This window comes from Ammospiza caudacuta, chromosome 6, assembly GCF_027887145.1.
Source record: "Ammospiza caudacuta isolate bAmmCau1 chromosome 6, bAmmCau1.pri, whole genome shotgun sequence".
Taxonomy (NCBI): domain Eukaryota; kingdom Metazoa; phylum Chordata; class Aves; order Passeriformes; family Passerellidae; genus Ammospiza; species Ammospiza caudacuta.
Window position 1 is genome coordinate 13044074 of NC_080598.1, and position 14304 is coordinate 13058377.

The following is a 14304-nucleotide window of genomic DNA, read 5'->3' on the forward strand; positions in this document are numbered from 1 at the left end:
TCAGCCTTAAAAATCAAAAGCTTCCACAGATGCTACAAAGTGCTGGGGAACCCACAGGGACTAAGATCTTCCATAGGAGATCAGAAGTTCTCCCCAGATAGGACATTCTTGCCTCAAGGAATCAGCACAAAAGAGACAGACTCCAAACCCTCAATTTTTGTAACAAAAAGCTGAGAGGAGCCCAGAGATGATAAAACTCACTTTATCACACAGTTTTTGGCCAACTCAGAAGCTTTTGTACAAGAAATGGCGGTCGCAGGGATACAGACCTGGATGCACAGGACAGCCAATAGAAACACAGGCACTCCATGGGTACAGACAGCAATAGCCAGACCTGGATCTACAGAGCAACCCTAGCAGCACAGACACTCCAACATACAGATCTGCACATACAGACCAGCCCCAGCATACAGACACCAGTGTATTAAAATACAAAACTTTTAAAAACTTAGAAACAAAATTTAATTTGTTTTGTTTTGAAGAATATCTACTGGCAAACAGTGTGTTGGCTACAGACACACAGACAGGATCATGTCCCCTCACACAAAGCACAGTATCTACAAGGATTTTACAGGGCTGGGCTGGGTGCAGAAGGAATAACTAAACCACCACACACTCCTGGAATGGGAAGGCTGATCTGGAAGTTTTGGTTCAATGAAATTGGGTTGGCCAGAGTCCGGTTAGCAGTGGCTCACTGAACAGGAAGTGCTAAAAGGCTGAGACAACGAGCTGATGCTGAGTCACAGCCAAGGGTGAACAAAAGGGATTAAGGTTAAAAACATCCTCTCAAATCCCATCAGGCCTCATAGATGGAATTTCACCGAGAAACAAAAAAAAAATCTGCCAAAACCCTTGCAGAGTTTCTTCTATCAAGGCCTAGAGCTGGCTCACACACTTGCGGGTCCTCGGGGACATGGTCACACCTTGGTCATCTCTGGCAGAACGTCAGTGAGACCCTCACGGTGTTCCTGCCCCAGCTGTGCCAATGTCAGCTGTGCCCAGCTGATGGACACTGCCACACAGGTGGGGACAGAGCGACAAATCCCTTTGGGATTGCAGGAGATGAAGAGCACACCTGGGAACACCTTCCTGAGAAGAGCAGTGGAGCAGGCCGGACTGTGCCCTGGTGCAGTGGTCCCTGGCTGTCACTGACCTCGAGGGCAGCACAGACGTACAACTGAGGAATGCCAGGGCCTGCCAGGCCTGTGTGACAGAGGGGGGGAGATCCCACAGCTTCAGGTGACACCCCTCACCCGCTGAAGGTCTGAGTCCATGCCAGCTCCAAGCTAAGGGTACGAGAGAGACACTTCCTGGGGCAGCACCTCGTGGCTTGGCCTGACAGAAACCGGCCCCGCAAACCGAGCCGCAGGAACCCAGGAAAAGCTGCCATTTATTCAATGCTAGAACCTAAATATTAAAGTGAAGAGTGACTCCTTCCTCACCTGGAGACAGGAAGGCACACCTGCTGCACACCTGTGCTCACCTCAGGGCTTCTTGAGGCCGTAGGGCAGCCCCAGGGCTGGCTTGGCCGCCATGGAGGGCGGGGAGTGCCACACGGCCGAGCTGGTGCGCTTGAAGTAGCGGGGCTTGTTCTTGTAGAAGATGTCCTCCAGCTTGGGGCTGGGGATGGCCCCAAACAGCGCATCCACGTCAGGGGGGTTGTAGTACTGCCGGATCACAGCCTGGCTGAGCAGGTTCCCTGCAGGAACAGATGAGGATTGTGTTAGTTTTGTTCATTGGGATCGCTGTGTAGGCTGTTGTATGTGGTGTGTCCATGCTCTGCTCATCTCTCACCACCCCAAGGCAGCTTAGCTGTGCATTTGTCCCCCATCACGTTGTGATAAGATCCCCAAGTGGTGGAGGAGCCCTTGATTCCACATTCCACATAGAATCATGGAATGGTTTGGGTTGGAAGGGATTTTAAAACTCATCCAAGTTCCAACACCTGGCCATGGGCAGGGACACCTTCCACTAGACCAGGTTGCTCCAAGCTCCTGTCCAGTACTCATTTCATGCTGGAGTACTTTAAACTCCTCCAGGCAGGAGGAGCTGGGCAAAACCCCACAGCAGCTCCCACAGTCTGCTGGGGGTCCTGGACACACAGAACCCCCCACATCCCCCACACACACATACCAGTGGCCCAGGCAGGGACAGGCTTGCGTGGCTGGCTCTCGTCATCTGTTGAGTCATCGCTGTTCAGGTCCATCCCATAGTCATTGGAGCTTGTCAAAGGCACCTTGAGTTCCTTCTTGCTCTGAGGAGTCATCTCATACGAGTTGCAGGCAGGGGAATTCTAGAAGGAAAATACATTCCACAGGTCATGGGTGCAGCAGCATCATCAGGCTCCGAGCTACAGCAGGACCAGCTTGTCCGCACCTCCTGCTCTGTCACCTCAGAGCAAACCCTGAGTCTGGCAGGTCTCAAGTTTGGACCTGAGAGCTTGACCCAAGTTCCAAAGTTGTGACCCAATGATGGCTGTGCATGGCCTTCTCCTGTTTAATTAGGCTGATTAATTTGCCATCTGTGGCATGAGCACACAGCAGTAGATGAATCTAATGGGTCTAATAGAACAGAGCTCCACTCCAGCCAAGCCAAGGTTAACTGGAGGTTTTATGTTGCTGGAGCAGAGTCACACGCTCTAAACACTCTGCAACTCAACTTCTGAGCTTGATTAATGATGTAAAACTGCTAATTGCTGGACAGAGAACCTGCCCACCAGCTCAGCCAAATCGAGCTCACACTAATGGGAGCTGCACAGGCAGAAAGTGTAAGGGCAGGAGAAAACCTTCAACTGCAAATTTCAGGTTTTTTCAACTGGAAATTTTCAGCAGGAATTCTATTTTCATTCAGTAAGTGAGTCTCTGGAGAGCTGTACACAGTTGTCCTTCCCCACCAGAGACCTCCTTCATGGCTTTGTGTCCAGTGACATGAACTCCCACCCACTGGTCCTGCACTTAAAGATTAAGATTCTGAGCATTGCAAGGAGACAAGAGCCCCCTGTTTGTTGTCAATGCTCAGGACATGAACACACACCCGCAGGATTCTCCGCAGCCAAAGCACCACCATTCCACTTGGCTCTGCTGCCACCTTGTGCCTGTTCCCAAATTTGACCCGAAATAAAACTTTGAGCACTTTCTGCCCCCGAGGTCCTTCCGGTATTTAAGAGGCATTTAAGACAGCTCCAACACTTGCTGTCTTACCCACAGCTAGGAATCCTGTCCAATCCCTCCTGCTTCCCTTCCCTCTGTCATTGAAATATGCACAGTCAACCCTAGATAACCAGGATTTAAAGAATTCCTGTGTTATTGCAAAGGCAGATAAAAGCAGAGGGTGGAACAGCTCGAGGCAAGAGTGGGTCAGTGCTGGGACTGAACTCTGCTGTCACCCCTAAGGATCCATCCCCAGTTACCTCCTTGTTCTCCTGGAGTGGTGCCCGGGCATTGTCTTTGGCCTTTTGCTCCTCTGACAGTTTCTTCTGCTCTTCCTCCTGCCTCTTCTTCTCAGCCAGCATCTTCTGCTCCCTCTGCCAGGTGACACCCACAGGATTACCCTTAGGGACTACAATGCCAACCCAGCCACCCATCTTTGTGGCAGGCAAAATATCCAAGCACCTCATTACAGCTGTTCCTCGTGCTGCTGAGGAGCACTTGGGACATGGTGCACCTTCCTCAGAAGGGCACAAACACACTGACCCCCACGCCAGACCATCAGCTGCCTTTCCCTGACAAAGCCAAGGCCTCCCACCCTGGAAAACTTGCTGCTGACTTTATCTTGGGGCTATAAAAACCAGAAACCAGCTGACCACCTGCAGAAGTCTGTGCTACTGATCCTGGCCTCCTTCTAGACTAGTAAACAGTAAATTTAGAGGCCAAGTCTCCCCATGGTACCATAACCATGCCACACAGGTCTGACTTCCTGCTCAGAAGAGTCCCAGTAGGTCTTCAGGGCTGCCCACAGCATCCCAGCTGAGCTGCTCCAACAGCAACAGCTGCTGAGGCCAGACTATGTGGCTCCATCCCTTCCCAGAAATCAATCACTCACCTCCTTCTTCTCCATCTCCATCCGGAGCCTCTCCTTAGCAGCCGCTTCTTCCTTCTGCAGGCGGGCAGCCCTCTCCTGCTGCTCCCGGAGCCTGGGAAGCACAGCACAGGCCCTCACTCCCAGAGCCACACCAGGGCCCTCCCTGGCTTACAGCTCTTCAGGCACTCCCCATCACACCCCTGACATCCCTGAGCCCAGAGTTCCTCCTTGGCAGCTCAGGCCAGCAGCAGCCCAGAGCTGCGCTGCCAGGTCACTGCAGCTCCCTGCTGCTCCAGCCTTCCACTCCTGCCCTCTGCTCTGGCTGTGCTTCAACCCCGTCCCAGAATTTGGTACATAAATGGGGATTTTGCCTTACTTTTCTGCCTGGATCCGCTCCTGCTCCCTCTTCCTCTCCAGTTCTCTCTCTGCAGCCAGCTGTCTCTCCCGCTCCAGTTCCGCCTGCCTCTGCTCAGCGATCCTCCGGGCACGCTCCTGCTCCTCTTCCCTCCTCCTCTGCATCAGCTCCCTGCGCCGCCGCTCCTCCTCCTGGAAGCACAGGCAGGAGTCACTCACCTGGCAGGAGCAGGCTCCAGGGGAAGCACCAGGAACCTCTCACTTGACCCAAATTCCCATCCTACACAGCAGGGAAACATCCTGGGGGTAAATTCCCAGTGCCCAAGGCAGGTAGATGGATGCCCTGTCCAGCTCTGCCTGTGGGATAGAACAAGCCCACACAACAGACACACAGACCTGCTGCAGAGCTCTTTGTCTCCTGGCCTCCTCCTCTTGTCTGCGCCGGGCCTCAGCTTCCTCCATTTTCCTGGCAGCCACTCTCTTCTTGATCTTCTCCTCTGCCAGCCTTTCTTCCCTCACCTGGAGCACACACAGACCCAGTCTCAGGTAGGACAGCACAGTAGGACCCCTCACAGGGCAAACCCTGCCTCCTTTTCCCTCAGCAGCCAAGGGTTTGTGGTTGTGCTCCTGTTGTGGTCTGTTTTAAAAAGGTCATATTTAGGGCAATGACCTTGTTTTGCTCCTTCCCAGGAAGAGCTGACTACTGGAATATAACCTCAGAGCTGTGCAACCAGACAGGCAGCTGGGGATAATTAAAGCAGACAGATGACCACTAGGCCCCTGCACAAATTGCCTGGAAGTCTGGGATCTGAGGAATGCTCTGGAGGAAGGATGTTTGCTTTCCCCTGTCCAGCTAGCTATTAGTCAGCTGGGAAAAGCAGCAAATAAAACCTTGGGGCCATTAGGCCACCTTTATCTACTGCAAGTCCTTCTCCCATCTACCAGAGCATTAATAAAGCCCATTTAGATTCCTGATTATGGAAAAACAGGAGTTCAGCTGCCATTTGCTGTAGCCAAAGAAAGGCTGTCCCTAGGATCATCAGGGCCCTGGAAAGTTCTTTATTCAACTACTCTTTGATTCAGCCTCTGGAATCCAAGCAGCCTCCGTGCCCCTCTTTCCAGAGAGCACATTTCTGTGGTGCCAACTGCCTCAGTGGCTACTGAATGTCCCAAATAAGCTCTGCAGGGGCTTTACCTTCTCGCTCTTCTCATCAAAGAGCGCAATCTTCTGCTCAATCTTCCTCTTCCTCTCCTTCTCCATCTCCTCCGCCCGCTCCCGGGCTTGCAGCACCTTGCGCAGGCGCTCCTCGCGCTTCCTGAGGACACAGCCCGGCTCACCAGCGTGTTCCAGCCAGGTGAGCTCCCCCCAGCTCAGCACAAGAGACACAGCAGGAAATTCAATGGCCCAAATTCCACATTCATTTAAGCATCAGCCATGCTTAAGCTGGTCAGAAAGTGGGGACTCAAGACAAAAAGCTGCACCAGTGGGCAGCAAGGGCAGTCATGTAGAATGCTTTGTATCAGCACTCCAGGGATACCCCAAGGACAAACACTGCCTGTGTCCACAGGAGTTTCTGTTGCTTGCACAGTTCCTGCAAGATAAAACACCTGGACACAGGAACCTACAGGTGCCAAGAGCAGTGTGACCACATCTACTCACAGCTTCGCCTCTCCGAGTCGCCGTTTCCTCTCCTCCTCCACCTTTTGCCTTCTCAGCTGCTCAGCTTCTTGCTTCTTCCGCAGAGTCTCCAGCTTCTGCCTCTCCTTCTCCTGAGGGGAATTGAATGTCATTGTACCCACTGGCCAGAGCTCTATCGCACCTCAGCTGCTTTGGGCAAGGGCCCAGAGGTGACAGCCAGGAGCTGCAGGCATGGTGACAGCCTGGAGCAGAGCTCAGGCAGCCTGTGACCTGGTCATGAATGGACAAAGGCAAAGAAAACACTGGTGTGAGTCTCAGGGAGCAAGAGGAGAAGCTGGAGTGTTGTACAGGAGCACACACAGCTCTGGAAGCCCAGGCAGCATCCTCAGGGACTGCAGGCAGGCAGCCCCGTGCTTTCTTTTGGTGCAAAGGAGCCACCAAGCAGCGCTAATGGCTGGCACGGCTCCCGCTCCCTGCGGCGAGCGCGGGGACAGATGGAGCTCCAGGAAACACCTTGAGCTCCCGCTGGCGCCTGCACCTCCCACCAGACCCGCTCTGGGGGTGAACCACCAGCACTCCAGAGCTCCCAGCCTGCTCTGGCATGCAGCCAGAACCAGGGGCTTTCTCCTCATTCTCCTGACCCAGCCCAAGCACACTGTCAGCCAGGGGAGCGAGATCCAGCCACCGCTACAACCACAGCAAATGGACTGACATCAACCCACTCCATGCCCAAGCAGGCCTGGTCTCAGCACAGACCCACAGATCAGCATAGGCATTATCCATGGGAATCCTTACACTGGGCTCCATGCTGTAAATGCTTGGTGGTGTCAGCATCCAAACTGGTTAATATAAAACTAACAATTATATCTTATTGCTCTACTGCTATTTAGTTATGTTTAGCTCCCACATGGAAAATCTCCCGAGGGGGAGCTGCTTGCACTGGAATGAAACCTAAATCATTCCACAAACTGACAGCAGCAGAGGAAGCACTCTCTAGCCACAAGACTCTTTTCTCATCCTATTAACTCCTTTGTAGTACTGACACTAACATCAGCAGGGGCCCAGTGAGATTGAAGCTGGAATCTTTCACTGCTTCCCAGTGGCCTTCCCTGACCTGCTGGAGCACAGCCAGCCTCTGAGCAGAGCTCTAGGAAGCTCTGCCATCAGGCTGTTAGATGCAGGAATACCAATTCCTGCATCTTGCCCCCATCTTTCTCCCTCTCAGCTCTCCTGCAAGGAGAAAGTAGCCCTAGAGCTGCCTACTTTGCAGGTGAGTTGTTGGGTATCAGGAGTATGCGCAATTCCCGCTTAGCACACGGCTTCCAGCGTGGCTCTGAGTGAATCCAGGAAGGTACACCCTTGTCTAAAACCAGCTCTCAAATCCCTCCCTCCCAAACTGCTCCTGCCTTGGAAAACCAGGGCCTTGGAAAGCTCCCTGGGGTAGTGCAGGAGCACCTGCCTGCAGCCAGCCAAGGTGTGCTGCTGGTCCCAACAGGATCCATCAGTGATACTGATGCCTGCTCCATCTGGACACCAGCAGTTGTCTGACTGGCCTCACATCCAGGACAGCTTCATGTTTCCTCCTGCCTCAAGGGTTTGGAAAACCTCCAAGGTTTGAATTTAAGAGGTATTTGCTCAATCTTACTCATGAGAGAAGTCCTAGAAAGGAGACCTGGGATCAGGCCAGACTAAGAAAAGGAGACCTGGCTTCAGTTATCAATACAACTCAACATTCACAATCCACTCGATTTCTGTTCCCCAGTTTTCATCTCTGACTATTACTTGCCAATAGCTTGGGAGAATGATGCAGGAATAAAGCTTGGAGTTCAAACTGGAATTCTTCAGTAAGCTGACTAACCACAATTTTATTTATTTAAGTGTAAACAGAGCCCTTCAAATCACTCAGTTTCAAATGGGCTGCAAAGCTCCTCTCATAGCTGTGCTTTAAGTTAGGCACTTAATGAAACCACCGTGTACTGGCTTAGAGCAGAGCCTCCTCTTACCTTGGGATCAGCCTGGAGAGGGGTGTTGTACCTGATGAAGGATTTTATGACTCCATTCCTCCCCACAGAGCTGGGTGTCATGAGGAGCTGGTTCTTCTGCACAGTGTGCAGGAACGTTTTGAACGGACGCACCACCTGTGGGAGAAACAGCAAAGTGTGAGTGGGGCTGGGTAAAAAAGCGTCTTGGTCAGGCATTCCAGAGTTACAAGGATCTCACCTTGCTGGCTGGGAGGACTGGGGATAGGGTCTTTTTTCTCAGAGGAGACAGCCCTCCCTCCTCTGCCTGCTGGTGGTCGTAGCGCTCATCCACAGCTCTCTTGTAGCTTGGCTTCCTCCTGTGAGACAGCACAGGCTGTGAGACACACCAGGCAAATCCTCCTCGTGCCTCCAAGTCAGGGCTGAAAAGGGCCATGAGCTATCCTGGCCCTGAGAGAGATTCCAGTGTGGGCAGGCCCTGGCACAGGGTGCCCAGGGAAGCTGTGGCTGCCCCATGCCTGGAAGTGTCCATGGCCAGGTTGGTTGGGGCTTGGAGCAACCTGGGATAGTTGAAGGTGTCCCTGCCTAGGGCAGAGGGTGGCACTGGATGGGCTTTAATGTCTCTACCCACCCAAATCAGTCTGTGATTCCAAGATTGTGCATGCACAGTTAGCTAATAAATAAAATCCTAATGCAACAGAAAATTAAAATTAAATCATACAATCATGGAGGCAGGAAAAACTTATTTGCAGAAGTTTCACAAATACTAAAGGCCAGTGAACAACATCCCAGCACTGAACCTGTTTGGAACAGGACCACAGCCCGCCTGAGACACTTCCAACCAGGACATACCTGGCACTCTGGGGTGGCTCCAGGGTCCCCCCATTCTTATTTAAGTTGTTTTCTGAAAGAGAACAAGTACACAGTGAGTTCTAGCAGGAAAAATCCCCCCAGCACAGGTTTGACAGCAGAGAAGGGATGTAGCAGCTCTCTGAACAGCAAAACCACCTGCAGGAGTGGGCACAGCAGGACCTGGCTCACATGGCACCATTCCCACCTGGAAACTCCAGACAAAGCAGAGCTACCTAAATCTGTCTGGGTTCTGCACAGCTTCAGCAACAGAGCTCAGCTGGGCCTCCCACAACCCTCCAGCCTCATTACAACCATCTCCATGCACTTGCCAGGATGGAAATAACTCCAGCACAGAGTTTTCTCGCTGCTAATTGTCTGAAACAAATCCCTGCTCATCAAATATTAATTAATCTTTCAAAGTGAGCTCTCAAATTAACCAGTCAATCTTTCCAGCTTCCCAGCCAGCCTCCCAAAATGATAACTTCCCAAAGTGCTGCCCCCAAACCCTCTGGAATTACCACTGCTGTTCTGCTCCTGGGGCTGCCTGTGTTTGCTGATTGTGTGGGAGCGAAGGGACATCCGAGGGTTTTGGGATTCCTGTGGGAAAAGCAAAGGGGTTTCAGGACAATCACACATGGAAACTGTTCCTGGTTCACATTGTGGGGTGGCTCTGACAGGGGCATTACCAGGGAATGCCAACCCAGCTCCTGGCAAAGCCCTGGATGCTGCATCACCAGGAGAGGCAGGGACATTAACACGAGCATCTGCACTGCTTAAACTCAACCAGCTCATCAACTATTAAGGCCAGGAGCCTTCCAAGCTGTAAATCTGTGCTGCTGGAGCTCTGGCCAGAGCCAACATGCCCATATCCCTGAGCAGGGATGAGTGGGGAGCCTGGAGACAGCAGGCAAATGGCTCATTTCCATGATTTATCTGTTTGTTATGGGATACCCAGTGCTGCACTTAGGCTCTGCTGGGATAATGGGCTGTGGTTCTGGAATTGCTCTCTCCTAGCAGCACCAGCATTGCCTCCTGGTCAGCACTTCACAGTGCTGCACTGGGAAGAGAAGAATATTGATGGAGAATCCATCCTCCCCAATTGCTTCTGCAGGGCCTAGAAAAACTGACTTGGAGTTTCTGCACACCCATAATAGCTCTCCTTGTTTTCACAAGTGCTTCAGGTCACTGCTCTGCTCCATTAATTCAGGCTCTGCTCATTGAAACTTATTCTGGACTAAACACTGACATGATCCCAGCATTACTTTCTCAGTGAGGATTGTGGAGAAAAAGGTTTTGACCTCAATAATATGCACAAATTTCCATGTGAGTCCAAACTAACAAGTGCTGAATTACCTGCAGGATTGACCAAAAGCTCAAAAGAAGCTTAAAAAATACAATGTGCAAACCATGACACCAGCTGGACCAAACTTCCCTGAACTATAAGTTTTTTTAATCTGTAAAGTTTGGGGACTGAATCTTCACACAATGATCTCTAGCAAGAGGTTAAGAAGGAAGAACCAAGCAGGACTCAACCCTGAGGTCAGGCTCAGGGTGGTGTGCAACAATTTCAACAGATTTAGGAAAATGACAGAGGAAAGTCTTGGCAAGCATCCAAGCCTGTAACACCCTTCTGACAGAACACCGGCACCCAAAGCCATGTGCTGATTTCCCAAAGAAAACTTTGCTGGTTTTGGTTTTGCTGGTTCTGAAATGTTGTGATTAAGATTTTCCCTAGTCAGAGTACCAGAACCACAGAGGCTCAGATGGGCTCCTGCACTCTAAGCCAGATGCTCTGTGCCTTCCTCACTCACTGCCATGGGGACAGGTTACAAAGTCTGACAACCCACAGTCACAGCTCCCAAATTTCCCAATAAGCAGTAAGTCCACACATTTTTCTACCAAATCCATAGAGGCACAAATGCTTTTAATCCCTGCCCAAGTCTTACCAGCTTGGAGGGGGTGGAGGGTCCAGGAGGAGGCCTAGAAAAAAAAAAAGAAGGACAAAAGGGGCTGTGCTTAGCAAAACTAAGGAAACTGGGAAGCCACTTGGATTTTACACCAAGAATGGCAGTGAAAAAGTCCTGCAAGCAGGGTAGTGAGGATAAATAAATAAATAAACAAATAAATAAAAGCATTCTCACCCAGTTTTGACAACGGTTTCCTCATCCTCTGGCACACTTATGGAGCTGGAGGCTGTGGGAGAGGAAAAAACACACCTGAGCTGTAAGGCTGGGCTGCAGCCAAGGATCTGGAGGGACAAGGAGCTCCAGACATTGCAGAAGGGTTTGTCCTGCCCTGGGGCAGGGTGGGGCACGGGAGCACACCCAGGTGGCACTGCAGGAACATGGCCAGCAGCTCCGGTGCAGGAAAGCAATTTTCAATTATGGATGAGTTCGGGGTGATATTCCGTGAGCTGGCATTAAAGGGTCTTAGGCTTATGTGCAGGGACCTGACTGGACATCCAGAGCAGTTAGAGCCAGCCTTATTTACAGCAGGAATGCTGCTTCCCAAGCCAGCATTCCAGCTGGCCCTGCTGCACTGAGCTCAGGAACTCTGTCACAGCCAGAACCTGCCATGAATAACCACAGAATCAACAATCAGAGAATGGTTGGGGTGGGAAGGGACCTTAAAGCTCATCCAGTCCCACCCCCTGCCTTGAACAGGGACACCCTGCACTAGCCCAGGTTGCTCCAAGCCCTGTCCAACCTGGCCTTGGACACTTCCAGGGGTGGGGCAGCCACAGCATCTCCATCAACACGTGCCAGGAACTCGCCTCCCTCAAACAGAGGAATTCTTTGCATATATCCCATCTAAATTCCCCCTTTTTCAGTTTGAACCCATTTCCCCTTGTCCTGTCACTCCAGTTCCTGATGAAGAGTCTCTCTCCAGCTTGTTTGTTTAATAATTCCAGCAGTTTAGATGAGACTGTCCTAGCCTAAATCTGCCTCTGCCACCAACTGTAAAATTGTGGGAGACTTTTAATCTATGAAGTCCATCCTCGAAATTTCCCATCTCAAACAAACTCCAGAACCAGCAGCCAGATCCTGCTAAGGAGAAGGGAACTGATGGGAATTTCATCTTGCAGGAAACAGGAAGAGCTTTAGGAGAATCCATCACCCCTTTTGGCCCCCCAAATCCTTCTCAGCTTTGCCAGCTGTCCCCACAGAAATGGGAAGACCAGCAGACCAGAGGAGCTGTGGCTGCCCCATCTCTGGAAGCATCCAAGGCCAGGTTAGATGGGGCTTGGAATGACCTGGGTAATCTTTTAAGTCCTTCCAACCCAAACCATCCTGGGATTCCAGGATTAACAACTTCTCACAGCAAATCAGCAATGGTTAAAGCTACATTGAAATGGAGACACTGAGGGTAACCTCCCAGGTGATTTACAAGGCTGAATTCAGCTGTCTGGGTTTCTGTGCTCACAGGGGGCTCCAGAAAGCCAGGGAGGCCTTCCATGAGGAATTGCAGCCCTGGAAGCTCAGCTGCCACCCCACACTGAAGACCCAGGAAGCAGAATGCCCGCTATGACACCAAACTCACCATCCACAGAGCTGGAGAACACAGATCTCCTCTGAGTGGCCCTCTTCTTGCCCGCTGCCTTGGCGGTGGATGCCCGGATCATGCTCTCCCTCTTGCTGGCCAGGGAGTATTTCTCTGCCAGGGAGGTCCTGCGGCTCAGGGAGGGTTTCCCCATCAGGCTGCGGCGCACGGAGCGGCGGCTGAGCCTGGAGCCGGTCGGAGTCCCCGGGCTGCTCCTCCGGGGCTGCGAGGGCTCCTGGGCCTGGCTGTGGTCCCGTGGGGAGCCATCCCCCTCCTTCAGTCCTGCCCCCGGGCTCAGGATGACGGTGACATTGGCTGCCCTGCCTGCCTGTGGCTCGGGAGTACAGGGCACCATCAGCTCAGGGGCTGTGGGCACCACCGGTGATTTGAGAGCACCGTGTTCCTCGGGAGAGCCGTTCCCTGAGCCCGTGGGGAGCAGCTCTGCCGGCTTTGCCCCGCTCCTCTGGAGAGGCACTACAGTACCAACATGGTCAGCTTCCACCCAGCGATCCTTCCCTGCTGCCTGCAGGGCAGTAGGGGTCTCAGGAACCACCTTGGAGCTTATGGCAGAGGCTGCAGCCCGGGCCCGTGTCACACGCTGCAGTGGAGAGTCCTCCTTGGCCTCGGCCCTACTGAGTTCCAGGTTTTCTTTGTTCTTGAGTCGCTGAGAAGATCGCACAGATGGTCTGCTGCTGCCGTTCCTCCTCCTGGAGAGGCTGATCACAGGAACAGTGGGTGAGATGGGAACAGGAGTCAGGAACAGCCCCGAGTCCTTCCGTGCACAGACAGGCAGGAGCCAAAACACCTGGGCTGGGCCCAGAAGACACAGGGCTACACAAAGCAGCTAACGCAGACAGCAATCGAGGGATACAATGATTTTAAGCAGAAAGATAATAGACAGAAACACGGGGACATAGAAGCAGGCAACAATAAAAGCACTTCTCGGGAGAATCGAAATCCAATGTTTTTCGGCCGACAGTGTCCCAAACACAGGGTCTGAACCAGACCTTTAACACCAGCGGGACGAAGGAAGGGGAGCTCCCCCTGGACAAAGCAGAGCATCGCCAGGACATGCTCCGTGGAGGGCATTGTTTCCCTGAACCCTTGGCAGCCGGTCTGTTCAGCCTCGCACGGGCTCCCTCCCTTCTCCAGGCCCCGAGGACACCCCCTGCGCTCCCCCTTTCCACAGGGGCTCCCCCATCCCGCTCCCGCCGCCCCTCACCGCTTCCTGCCGGACTCCTGCTCTTCCTGTAAGGCCGACAGCCGCTTCCTCCGCTGCCGTTTCTTCTGCGACGGCGTCTTGGGCATCAGCTCGAGCTCCTCGCTGTAGTTGCTAGAGAGGAAGGGGAGATCAAGGCGGGATCAGCGCGAAGGGCGGCCGGTAGGGGCCGGGGCCTAGCGGGGTATGCAGGTACCTGACAAACATCTTGACCGCCTCCTCGTAGATCTCATCCAGCCACACCATATCGGTCTCGTCCTCCTGCCGCAGGAACTGGGCCAGACGCTGGTGGCCCTCTGAGGGCAGCTCCATCGTCCGCGCCGCGAGCTCCGCATACCCCATCGCCGCCGCGGCCGCCTTCGCCGCCATCGCTACAGCGCCAACGGCCGCGCGCGCGCGGCACGCCGTTCAAACACGGCCCCGCCCCCCCGCCACGGCCAATCACCGCCCGCCGCCCCCCACGGCCCCTCCTTCCCATTGGCTGCCAGGGAAAGAGTTCGCACTGGGCGCCGCTCTGCTAGCCCGTCTCTATGCTCCTGGAGGACTCGGCTGAGGAGGCGGGGCTTGAGGAGGCGGGGCCACAGGCTGCTCCTTTTAATAGTTGAGGGTGACGGACGGGCAAGTCAACCAATAAAACTCCGGCGATTGAGATGTGTGCTCTGTGATTGGCGGACGTCGGGTATAACCGCGGGGTGCGAATG

The 14304-nt window shown here is 53.1% G+C and overlaps 1 protein-coding gene across 1 annotated transcript; it reads right to left on the reverse strand.

Annotated features, from left to right (window-relative positions):
- Positions 1–1293: 1293 nt before the first annotated feature.
- On the reverse strand, positions 1294–13981 carry INCENP (inner centromere protein). The gene is made up of 17 exons (XM_058807228.1): positions 13800–13981; positions 13607–13717; positions 12385–13100; positions 10986–11037; positions 10791–10824; positions 9363–9441; positions 8845–8896; positions 8234–8351; positions 8017–8151; positions 6035–6144; positions 5570–5690; positions 4771–4893; positions 4397–4566; positions 4042–4132; positions 3410–3523; positions 2134–2293; positions 1294–1699 (listed from the first exon to the last, which is right to left on the reverse strand). The coding sequence occupies exons 1-17, from the start codon at positions 13970–13972 to the stop codon at positions 1485–1487; spliced, it is 2574 nt and encodes an 857-aa protein (XP_058663211.1). The 5' UTR covers positions 13973–13981; the 3' UTR covers positions 1294–1484.
- Between the last annotated feature and the right edge of the window lie 323 nt (positions 13982–14304).